The sequence below is a fragment of the Oncorhynchus mykiss genome, chromosome 13 (genome assembly GCF_057628025.1).
Source record: "Oncorhynchus mykiss isolate SJ-2025 chromosome 13, ASM5762802v1, whole genome shotgun sequence".
NCBI lineage: Eukaryota > Metazoa > Chordata > Actinopteri > Salmoniformes > Salmonidae > Oncorhynchus > Oncorhynchus mykiss.
This window is the reverse complement of record NC_143034.1, coordinates 22,172,691-22,184,667: the sequence shown is the minus strand read 5'-3', so window position 1 is coordinate 22,184,667 and position 11,977 is coordinate 22,172,691. Positions and strand designations below refer to the sequence as shown.

General features: G+C 42.0%; 2 protein-coding genes across 19 annotated transcripts; both read right to left on the bottom strand.

The window, feature by feature from the left end:
• Window positions 1-74: 74 nt before the first annotated feature.
• Window positions 75-2,435, bottom strand: LOC149978775 (uncharacterized). The gene has a single exon (XM_090194320.1). It carries the CDS (start codon window positions 2,370-2,372, stop codon window positions 75-77), a length of 2,298 nt encoding a protein of 765 aa, XP_090050446.1. The 5' UTR covers window positions 2,373-2,435.
• A 672-nt stretch (window positions 2,436-3,107) lies between these two features.
• Window positions 3,108-8,955, bottom strand: LOC110485706 (serine hydrolase-like protein). 18 transcript variants are annotated; one of them, XM_090195762.1, is made up of 14 exons: window positions 8,915-8,955; window positions 8,717-8,778; window positions 8,391-8,534; window positions 8,006-8,119; window positions 7,548-7,589; window positions 7,415-7,434; window positions 7,211-7,285; window positions 7,001-7,107; window positions 6,798-6,877; window positions 6,624-6,658; window positions 6,442-6,518; window positions 6,196-6,283; window positions 4,431-5,865; window positions 3,108-4,062 (listed from the first exon to the last, which is right to left on the bottom strand). In XM_090195762.1, exons 2-13 carry the CDS (start codon window positions 8,772-8,774, stop codon window positions 5,725-5,727), a joined length of 981 nt encoding a protein of 326 aa, XP_090051888.1. In that variant the 5' UTR covers window positions 8,775-8,778; window positions 8,915-8,955; the 3' UTR covers window positions 3,108-4,062; window positions 4,431-5,724. The 18 variants fall into 18 exon arrangements, with proteins under 18 accessions (XP_090051888.1, XP_090051883.1, XP_090051881.1 ...); XM_090195757.1 differs by having other exon boundaries at window positions 7,001-7,110; window positions 8,915-8,952; XM_090195755.1 differs by having other exon boundaries at window positions 7,001-7,110; window positions 8,391-8,548; window positions 8,915-8,944.
• Window positions 8,956-11,977: the final 3,022 nt, after the last annotated feature.

Here is an 11,977-nt window from a genome sequence, read left to right as displayed (position 1 = left end):
AGAGAAATTATAACCAACAAATCCGATTTTGTTTACACTACCATGTGCATGGCCTTCATTAAAACTTTTCCTCATTACTCACCCATTGACAAATACACTCGAGGATATGTGGTGATGTCATCATGTAATTGCTCTGCCTCTTCATCAACAAACGTCATGCTTGAAAGAGGGTGATCCAATTCATGTGATGGTGAGATATCCATCTCTCCTGGTATGTAGCAGTCTATACCCTGGCTCTGGGGTTGGGATGGTTGCTCAGCGACCTCTGCTGAATCTGGGCCAACCTGTGATGTTTTGTGCTGCTGTTTGCCCTCCATGGACAGGAGCCAGTGCACAGTCCATTCTTCTGAGGAATATTCTGGTGGGTTTATGTTGGGCCTCTCATGGTCAAGTGGTGGAGGTGGACCTGTTTGGGTGGGTTCTAGATGAACTGGCCTTAGTCCTTGGACTCCTTTGTGATTGCCGTCATTGTTCTTCACCATTCGTAAAGCCGATTGGACAGGATGTAAAATAGGTTTCTGTGATTGGCTGAACATTTTGGGAACGCTTCCACTGTGCAGCACACATTCATCTAGATTGAGTTTGGTGGATTCTGTAACTTGACCACTATTGATATTTTGGCAATGGTCCAAATCCAAGCCCTGTCCGTGTTTAATAGTTGATCTCTCAGGGGCCTCTGACAGGGTAGAGGGTGTGAGGGAGGCCCCCTGTGTCAGAGGTACCACCAGACATGTCTGGGAGTTGTCGCTGTTTGACCTTTTAACCCCAGACTGAAGGGCTTCCTGTTTCTGACTGACTTCTAAAAGACACCTACCCATCAAAATGCTGCTATTTGACTGGTTAGATTGATTCCGTTTCCTCTCAATGGTTTGTGTATCGGTCGGTAGACTTTGACACTGAGGTCTAGTCCAGAATTTGGGTCTTTGGAGGTTCTTGTATTTTCTACTAGGGCTGGCTTGTGCTAAAGGTTGAAATGCAGCATCTAAGATTGTCTTTGTAGACTCTTCCAGATGAGAATCTTTGGTGGTAAAGTCCTTTATGAATGTTGCTCCCTTCTTTGCCCAAGGGTTGAGGTCATAGCTGCTTCTTTTGACTTCTGTAACTGCTGCAGATGTTGATCGACTTAGGTGTTCTTTCCAAGATGGTGTCTTGGGAGGCATAGGAGGAGAAGCACTTTTACAGTATTCCTTTTGACTGAAAGGTAGTAGACCAGCATATACGCTGGCAGCCTGAGACTGAAGTCCCTTCTGAAGATGTCCAATGTGTTTTAATGTTTTTGGTGAAGCAAGGCCACATTGGGACCCCTGTCCACCCCTCTTTGACTTAAACTGAAAATGAATTGATTGAGAATCCTTCTCAACAATAATTGGAACTTTCCTCCTTGAGACAACATTTTGTCTGGCTGCCACACCTCTTGACAGAGCAGTACCTGATGGGGTTACTAGGTCATTTGGTCTTGGTTCAGATATTGTGTCAGTAACTTTTTGCTTGGAAATGCCATCCTTACCCAGAAGAAACCCAGGACTGGATTTTGTTATCCTTCCTGTTTTCCTTAGTCCGAGCCTGGCCTGCAACAAGTTTGGGTCCTGAGACTTCATGCCTCTTGTCCTGTAGGGCCCTGGCTGTTGAGATTGTGGAGAGGAATGGGTGTACGTATCAGGCGGTGTGCCTACACCTCTAGAATAAGATGTTGGTACAGGTTTCATCAACCCAGAACGTGTTACAAAGTCCATCAGAACCTCTTCGTCAAGTATGTCATGGGTTGCTGGTTTAGGGGAACACTGGTTACGATGCTCAGCCTGACCTTTAGTACTAGAGATAGGGATTGAACGGGCCCATCTTTCTTTGGCCACCGGGGAGGTCTGTTTTGTGCCTTGGCTCTCCAATGGCATTGTTTGACAGTACAGTTTTGGAGATGGGCCAAGCCGGATCTTTGGGATGGAAAGGCTTGGAGAGAGGTCTGGGTTTGTAATGATAAGTGCTGGCGAAACACTATGATTTGGAATAGGAACTTTTGGAGAGATGCTAGGATTTGGAATAGGAACTTTCCAAATAGGCTTTGGGGTAGGAAGTGATGGGGATGGGCCTAGCCTGACCTTAGGAGTAGGAAGTGTTGGGGATGGGCCTAGCCTGACCTTGGGAGTAGGAAGTGTCGGAGACACACCAGGTTTGAGCTTTAGAATAGGATGTGTTGTCCTGTTGCCAAGAGTCCTCTCTGTATGAAGATGGAGTCCCTGGCTGTCAAAGGAGGAAATCTGGATGGGTTTCTTTGTGACAATAGGTGAGAGCTGGAGAGGAGGGGGCGGTGGGACTAGTAGGTGTTTCTGGGGTTGTTTGGAGGTGCAAGTTGCAAGTTGGTTATCAAAACTCATTGCGAAGAGAAATTATGAATACCTGCAAAGCCAGGCAGTTTTGATGAGTGGGGAGTGAGAGAAGGTTAATGGGAGAGAATGACATTTTATGTTAATTTAAAAAATGTTACGTTTATATATTTTATTGTACGTTTGGCAGTAGGTCTGTAAGAAACATAACTTTAATGTAAAAAGCATTGCAGAAAACTTGCATTCTCAAATAGTCATCTGCATTACATTGCATTACAGAAGACTGCAAGCCTGATCAACTAAAAATAAACAGAAAGATGAGTATACAATTAAACAAGCACTGACCTGAGTGTATGCGATAGGCTCTATCTGGGTCGTTGACATGGAGTGAGAGAGAAAACGAGTGTGAGAGGGAGAGGGAGAGACAGGGAGAGAGAGAGAGAGGGAGAGACAGGGAGAGAGAGAGAGAGAGAGGGAGAGGGAGTGAGAGGCAGTGAGAGAGAGAGAGAGAGAGAGAGAGGGGGAGAGGGAGAGGCAGGGAGAACAGCTGGAAGTCGTGTGTACCAAAGTTACATTCTCCCCATTCCTCTCATCTAAAGCTGCACTGTTTCACTCACCCACTCCCACCCCCCTCATTTTGTTTGTCTATGGGAAACATAAATGTGTCTGTGGATAAATGACTACAATGCTTCCCAGTGGAGAATCTTGAAACACATCTTTGAAAAATGTTCCTCTTTTTGTGTTTGACTTTTTCCAGGGCTGAGAATTAGTGCATAACACGGGGTATTCAAGTGGTGATAAATCCATTTATTTTGTTATTTCTTATGAATATATAATTATGGTAACATGGTCAAAAGTGCAAAATGATACATAGATACTTTTTTCCCACCACCCTTCAGTAAAAAAGGACAGTGCGATGAGAATAAAATATAAAGTTTTCTTAGGATCGACCTCTGAATGGATTCTTTTGGCATCTTGAACAATTTAATCATCAACCTATTTGGCACATAACTGATATCATTACTGAAAGCAATTTACAGTTTCATTCAAACACCTTTACAAATACTTCCAAACGAGAGACATCTTGATAGCAGCTGCCATATTGACATTTTCAGAAAACTGATTTTGTGGTTTCAACATTTAGAAATGTATTGCACTTTATTAGTCAGCTTCAAATGCACTAAGATACATAAACATCATGATAAATGCAGTGAATGTCTGGTTACAAAATATATGTAAAAAATTGGCACAATCATGAAATGGCACAAATATGAACATGAAAACAGGAACTATCCCTTTGTTCAAATGACCTCATTTTTTGTTTCCCCTCTCTATGAAAACGTTATTTCACATTTCAAAGGGTGACACACCACCTGACCACAGTGCCTTCCTCTCAATGCTGTTTCTTCCCAGTCAGGCCTCTCACGTCCCAAACCTCTCAGGAGGTGTCTGTCTCTATCTACCATCCTGCGGTCCTCCAGTCCCAGCCCCACTCCATATGGTCAGCTTCTGTCCTTCCCGTAGTGTGTGGTCATATCATATGAGGGCATTGCCATCTTCGTCTTTGCTGTTCAAGCTCACCACCAGCGGATGGTGCTTCACAGTCTTGTTGCTCCACTTGTGTGCGTCCTGAAGCCCTGGCTCCAGGAAGTAGAGACAGGCGCCGAAGCCGGCCAGCACCAGGACCGACACCAGCAGGTAGACGGGGACGAACCAGTCCAGGAACATCCAGGACATGGTACTGTTACGGAGCGGTACAGGAGGACATTAGATTGTGAGCTGATGATCAAATACCAAACACTATCTACCTATTGTACACATGGTGCAGCTTAACCTGGAAGCGTACTCCTTATTCACAATCTCAAGTCAACTATTATGTGCAAGCAACTGCCCTGTCAAAATTGGCTATAAAATGGTCCTCTGTGTTAAGGTATATTAGTTGTGGCAGGCTATTGCCATTCAAATACTCTAACATGCTTCGCCATCCTTGTACTGTGTCAGTAGATTATGTCCACTGTAACTGATTGCACACATTAGCTGCTAGAGTAACTGCACATGATCATGACAAAAAATATCACCCCACGGTAGCTAGCAGGTTTCGGCACATACCTGTGGTCTCTTCTGTGCCCGCCTTCCTCTGATAATGGTGTTAGTGTAAAATGGAGGAGCAATGGAGTCACTAATCAGATGATGTATTGGTCTAATGCAGCACAACCGTCAACTGGATGGTATAATATAATCCAAGGTGATCTCTCTGTACAGATGACAGAGAGGTTCATCATACTGCTCTGGGTTCTGACATCACATTCAAAGGGAGGGGAGGAGGGGGGCATTGCTATGACAACAGCCCTAGTGATGGGTGGAGGCGGATGTTATGCAACGGTTATTGTGGTGTTTCTTTGGGCCAGGACCCTGCAGATGTCTCCGGTCACCTCCTCCAGCCTCTGCATGAAATCGATTCCAGTTCATTTAAACGCACAAACCATCACAGAGTAAGAGGGTAATGGAGACTGCTCATCTACAAAGTACAACATGTCATGTTTTTTTTCTCTTGACGTCCGAGACAATTACCTTTATCTGAGACAATGACTAAAATAAGACTGCAGAGCAGGAAGGATGACCTATTTATTTTCAAACTGTACCAGGAAGAAGCCTTTGTCCAATTAGTTGAATGATTGTTACTCAGCTCTAAGACCATATGTAGGAAAGATAAGCTTGATAGATCAACCTCTAATCCACTTCTCATTGGGCCACATCCAGGAAGTGGACATGTAGGTCTGCATCTGATTGGTGTGAAGCCGAACCCTATACAATTATTTTTTATAAAAATGTGTGATTTATTAAAATATGAATGCATTTCAATAGGTTCTGACCAGTAGCAAGGCATCACCGGGTCATCAGTTGAGAGAAAACAGCCCAGTTCTAAAAAGACATGACATACAGCAACTGGTAAACATCAAGTATTCTAGCTCGACAGACTGACGTTAAAAAACTATTGGTGTGTTTTAGATACAGCACAATATAATAAATATTAGGGTTTCAAAGTCTTTAAAGTCTGTTTAGTAGTAGCAATTTATTCTGTGTCTACAGGTTTGTAAACTGATCCAGTCTCATATTATGCGTAGATTCAGCAGAATGACGTTGACAAGGGCAGCACGGCAGATATTGAGATGAGTGAGATACAAGACTTTGCTCTCACACAGTCCAGCTCACGGGTTCAACCAGGAATTGTTGCGGAAATGTACCCACTATGCTATTTACTTTCTGCATCTACGCCATGTCGCTGAGTCTACCTTTAATACTGCTCATGTTATGAATGGTTGGATGGCGCCAGGAAGGCTACAGGCACACTGCATGTATCTGAGAGTTGTAAACACTAACACAGTGGGGGAGGGGCGGGGGATTATAACTTGGCTGCCTGTGTATCCTCTGCAGTGCTGTGTGAAGGAGCTTCTTTCTGGAGGAAGTCAGTGATGAGTTGGGCCACAGTCTCAGGGGTGTTCAGGTGGACATGATGATCACCAGGTACGTTAACCACCATGCCCTGAGAGACATACAAGACCAGACCAGACAGACAGACAGACACAAAGAGTGGGGGGGGGGGATTGAAAACAAATACATATAAACTATTCTTTCCCAAAAACCCTGCATTTGACCAATCTGAGTGCCAGTATGTAGGTCAGTGTTTGCAGCTAAAACTTCTCTGCTTAGTTATCTATACAGTACTGTAGCTGCAAGAAGCAGAGCACAATATGACTGTAGTAACAACATACAAATATTACGACAAAATGTTTGTCGCAACCATAAAAGTGACATTAGAATGTGAGGAGGACATATTTACAAAGAAACAAGGTGTATACGTAAGTATACTCACGCTTTGGTCTTTATACCCTTGAAGTAGTGTTGAGGTAAAGGTCTTCTGTTGTGGTTCAGAAAACATCTTCTCAAACCCCTCCTCCGCCCTATCAGGAGAATTAGAGAGATCTTCAAGTAAAACATATTAGCAGTAAAAATTAAAAAATGGTGCTTGACGGTGTGGTAAAGTGTAGTTTACAATAGAAACGGTGTAATAATCCTGTAATAATTGTGAAATAGTGTAATGATGGGAAGAGTGTCCTACAGCACTACTAGAACTCTGGCCTGTATCCTGGACTGCAACTCCAGACTCTGCTCCAGACTGACACGCACAACGTTTTTCTGAAACAGAACACATTAGCATTCCTAGAAACAGATACAAATATACAAATCAACTAAAGTACGTCTTTTTTATGAGGACTATTAACACAAAAAGATTAGTCTTACCAGGTTGATTCTAAAGTCTCGGGTGAACACCACCCCTATGAAAGAAAAATAGAAAGTGTTAGTATTACTATTATATTACAATGATATGAGTAGGACAGATGACAAGAAGGAGAAACAAAGTGAAAAGACAAAAAAAAGACAATGTGAGCGCGAGCGAGAGAATGATCATTTTACCTCCTTCAACCTGAGCGAGTCCTCGTTCTAGAAGAATGTGGGCTGACTGCTCCGAGAGAGAGGGGTTTGCTGCCAAAAGCCTGGAAGTGATTAACACATCATAGGAGTGACGCAATGACTATGATTTTCAGAGCAGAGAGATTATGGCCAGACAGCCCAACATAACAGAAGTGTCATTGTAAAACAAGGAAGTGTGGTCTTACCTCATCAATGCGTTCTCATAGGTGTAAACCTTCTCTTTCTTCTCATCTTTCTTCTTCTCAAACTCAAGCATTCCTTCAAATCCCTGTCTTATCACCGTATGCAATTCCTTCTAGGGTAAGAGACACAATGGTAGAGAGACATTATAAAATGCGGATGTCCTGAACAGTTCCAAGGAGCAAATGATAAAAGAGCGGTGAGTATTTCAGTACCGTGTCTGTGGGTAAGAATCCATAGGAGTCCAGGAGAACCACTGAATCCACCATCTCTGGATACAATGCACTGAACTGGACAAAGACAACAGGACATGGTTACACACACACCATACACATGTACTGTCTCTGGATATTGTTCATTACGAAGAGACACATAGATATGAAACAGCATTAACATGCTTCTTTTTTTAAGATGCTTACTATTCCAGCTACATTGCCACCTGTACAATGGAGAGCACATGATCAGATGTCTGTACAGAAAGGAAAAGAACAATGTCTAATCAGAACACAATGAGTGGAAGAGAGATTAACATGAAGATGAACAGTCACTCACCCATACTGTGTCCGATAATAGAGAATCTCTTCCACTGGAGAGCTGCAAACCATTTCAATGGATTAGATAGATAGATAGATAGATCTGCTAAATGTAGCTTCATACTTTAAAATTACACCTACCTAGGAGAGAAAGAATGAGGAAACCTCATATAGCTGTGTAACTTCACTTTCAAACATTGCTTTTCAGCTCTTACTGGAGCAAAGGTCACATTGGTCTGAATAAGCTCAAACCAGCAAGTAGCCAAGTGGTTTGAGCATTGGGCCAGTAACCGAAAGGTCGGCACTTAACCCTAATTGCTCCAGGGTCGCCCCCCAGGCAGACACTGGCCGTGACCCCATTCTCAGATGGTGTCTCAGAGAGAGTGGGATATGCAAAAAACACATTTCCAATTCACACATGTGTGAAATAGGACAAATATATGCATCCACTAAATTCATTTCAATAATTATTAATACCTCCAATGACCCGCCGTATGTCAGCCACATAAGCAGGAAAGCTGTAGAAGACTCCAGGAGGTCTATGGGAGGAGAGGCCATGGCCAGCCATATCCACAGCTACACACTTCCACTCTGTGTGTGTGTGTGTGTGTGTGTGTATGTATATATATATATATATATATATATATATATATATATATATATATATATATATATATATAGAGAGAGAGAGAGAGAGAGAGAGAGAGAGAGAGAGAGAGAGAGAGAGAGAGACTGTAAGAGCCTGAGACACTCCGTACTGAACAACTATGCAACTGAATGTCCTTCCAATTCCAATGACAAGTTCTCATGAATCTATTGTACAATTCTCTGTGCTGATCTAGCGGGCAGACAGCCTACACACCTTTTGGCAGCAGTGGAATGAGAGTGTTGAAAGTGCCACAGTTGTCTGCCCAGCCGTGCAGGCAGAGTATTGGTCGACCATTGTCAGGACCCCAGACCTTGCCCCTTATCTCTCCCCACGGCACTGGCATATTGAACTCTGACACTGAAGAGCAATTACTGTTAAGACGCATTACTAAGCATTTAACATGACAAAACATTCAGTAATAGTGCACGAGGAAGTGTTATAAGAAGCTCAACAAACAAAGAACACACTAATGAGTTCACTAAGTTCATGTCAAGACAGCTCCCATAAATTCTGACGATCAAAAAAGGATTAATTCTTACCTGCTTGTTTCATGGTAGCTGATGTCATCAAGTGTCTGACTCCTTTCAAAGTTTGCATTATTCTGAAAGACCAACGTCAAATTCGGGTTGTTAACTAAACATAAGCACTATACGTCCACAGCATCGATATATTAAATATATATATAATAAAACGTTAGCTATGAAATAGAAACAACTATTCATGCTTATGTAACCTACGAAATGCTTCTCCATTACTTCCGGGTGAAGTGATACGTGTTATTTTGACCAATGAAACGTGAATGCGTCTCCCCCTTAGCGAATAACATTGGACAGCTAGCGGCCGGTTAAATGATTGACAAGTGCACGCGCCAATTATATGTCACACATTATCCAATCACATTATTTGTCAGGAGAACAGGGCGGGTTAACACGAGGCGTTAACAAGACGATGTGCGGTCACAAAGTATCCAGAATTATATCGTTCTAGCAATAAACCAAACAAGTGGTCAAGACTACGAACAACGTGTCTGTGTCCCCAATATATATTTTTTCCATCTGAGTATAGCTCAAGGCATTGGCCTAGAGTTTGTTGCAGAATTTGTCTGTTCCAACAATTTCGTGACATGTAGCCTTATTGGCATGAAAAACAAAAATAATTTTGAAACATTTCCTGACATTTAGCCTATCGGCATAAAAAACTAGTGAGGAAATTCCAGCCTTGGAAACATTCTAGAGGTGGACTACAAGGCCTTTTAAACAAACAAAGTGGATGCTGTTGTATCTGCAAAAGGTCACCAGGTGGCAGAAATGGTAAAACCCTAAGCCTACAATAGTTTGAGAATAGATATAGGAGAGACACTTCAGAACAAAATTCCTTTTTGACATTTTTTAGGGACTATCTGTTGTTCCATGTAGTGGATCTGTTATTCAATGCGCTTGTATAGGCTAATAGCAGTAAGGCTCAAAATATTTTTTTATTAAATTATTTTAAAAATATATTTTGGGGATAATTCAAGGGGTCTTAAAATTCCAAATCAAATAGCTAAATGTTCCTTGGTATGACCTTCTTAAAACAAGTCCATATAGCTCAGTAGAACAAAATAGAGTATACCATCAGTCGGTTGGGTTTAAACTTGACCTGAACTTGAACCCCAGTAAAAGAGGGAAAAGGGCTAGGGACTAAACATATCCATACTTAAATGCTCTGGCAAAACTGTCTAGTGGTCCTGGCTGCTGCCAGCAGTTATTTATAAAGCTACATGGTGACTGAAGAGAGTGGTGACTGAAGAGAGAGAAAGATAGGAGAGGAGAAAGCTACATGGTGACTGAAGAGAGAGAAAGATAGGAGAGGAGAAAGAGATGGGGATAATGCCAAAAAGAGACAGAGAGGTGTGAGATAAAGGAGAGAGAGAAAGGAAGGAAGATAGATTGTGACAATGTATAGCCTATTCATGGACATATATGAGAGTCACAGTCCTGTTTGGCCTTAGGTTCAAAAGTTTCTGTCATTGCAGTGTAACAACTGTTTTTCTCATTTGCTGACTTTTGGCAGCATTTGCCTTTGACCATGCCAATAATGTATTTGTAAAGGACAGATGCTCTTTCGCCCTGTTCAAAACAATGAGTGTGTCGTAAAAAAAAAGCAATGCTGTCGGCATCACACCACTGCTATTGTCGTATACTAACGGTCATAGGATTGAGTCAAATGGCATTTCTTACACATTATGAACAATTGAGAGATTTATGTATGTTATTAAATTATCATACTAGGCCGAGCTTGCAAACGGTTTAGAGTTCTGAAGAACTGTAGCTATAGAGCATTACCATACCAACTTTGGAAATCATTTCTAATCAGAATTTGATAGACTTGGAAATCTTGATTTTGGAACCGTCTTTTCTTATGAACTAATGAGACAATAGAATTTACAATGCAGTGAGGGACAGAAAGGAATCTAACTGGTATGGTATCATAATTTGGTAACCTAACGGGAGGGCGGGCTAGAAGGTTTAGAGGTGGAGTTAACTTGGAGAGAGAGATTGATGGTTGGTCTGGGATGAGTGCGTGAGAGGGAGGAGGAGGTATAAAAGGTATGGTTTGGGGATGGGTTTGACTATAAAGTATTTTGGAGTTTGAAATATTGACACGGGACATTTACCTGCTTTACTGGTACAGTATCAATGCTTCTATGTCACGCTTTAAAACAGGGCTGCCCAACCCTCTTCCTATAGGTTTTCAGTCCTACCCTAATTTAGCATATCTGATTCAGCTAGTTGAGGTCTTGTTGAGCAGCTAATTAGTATAATCAGGTGTGTTAAATTAGGGTTGGACTGAAAACCCACAGGATGGTAGATCTCCAGGAAGAGGGTTGGGTAGCCCTGCTTTAGAAATACATTTTTGAATCAAATGTTTATTCACTTTAATAAACAGAATGTTTAGTTTTTATCTAGCATTATTGTTGAGGCTGCAAAAGCACATTGCAGTATTAATCATGAGTGAGAGTTTGGGTGAGCTGATATTGTAACCCAAAATTAATTTCAGTAAACTATTTGAACTGTATGACATCTACTCCTGTCATCAGCTTGAATGTCAGTGTCTTCGAAGAGAAACCAACACATACATGTACACAGAATTCCATAGTCCAGAATTCTCAACCTACACTCTGGACCTCGATGCGTTTGTTCATTGTTCCCCTTCTAATCAGGGACTGATTTAGACCTGGAACACCAGGTTGGTGCAATTGATTATGCGGTAGAACAGAACCGGCAGGCTCCGGACCTTGTAGGGTAAGAGTTGAATACCCCTAGAGGCTATGCAAAGCCAACGCAGCAGTTGGACTTATGGTGCACTGATGCTGGAACATATGTCCTGACAGAACAAGTCTGCTGCCTCTACATCCAGCTATATTGTTCAGAGTAGAAAATACAACTTTGTTGGTCAGATACACATATTTAGCAGATGTTATTGCGGGTGTAGCGAAATGCTTATGTTCCTAGCTCCAACAGCGCATTAATATCTAACAATTAGCTAGTAAAGACCATGTGGAGGAGCTGATGGGGCTGTATTTTATGGCTGTCTGGACTGCCCAATTTTTGACCTATGAGTATAGAATCCTATGAGGACAAGGTCAATGAAAAGCTATTGGGAAATGACCTTTGGCTTAATTACTACAGTCCCTACACTGTTGCCTTTGAAAAGAGAACATTTAAACGAACATCTGGATTTTATTAGTATTGGCAAGTTCAACTATCAACTTTGCATGCCATGTGTTAACGCAGTAAACAAACCAAACTAATGTAACA

Coding starts and splice junctions, on each gene's coding strand:
- LOC110485706 (XM_090195755.1), bottom strand. Junction 7,286..7,414: donor GTGGCAATGTAGCTGGAATA/GTAAGCATCTTA, acceptor GTCTTTGTCCAG/TTCAGTGCATTGTATCCAGA. Junction 6,284..6,441: donor GCCAGAGTTCTAGTAGTGCT/GTAGGACACTCT, acceptor TTCTCCTGATAG/GGCGGAGGAGGGGTTTGAGA.
- LOC149978775 (XM_090194320.1), bottom strand. CDS start 2,372: ATGAGTTTTGATAACCAACTTGCAACTTGCACCTCCAAACAACCCCAG.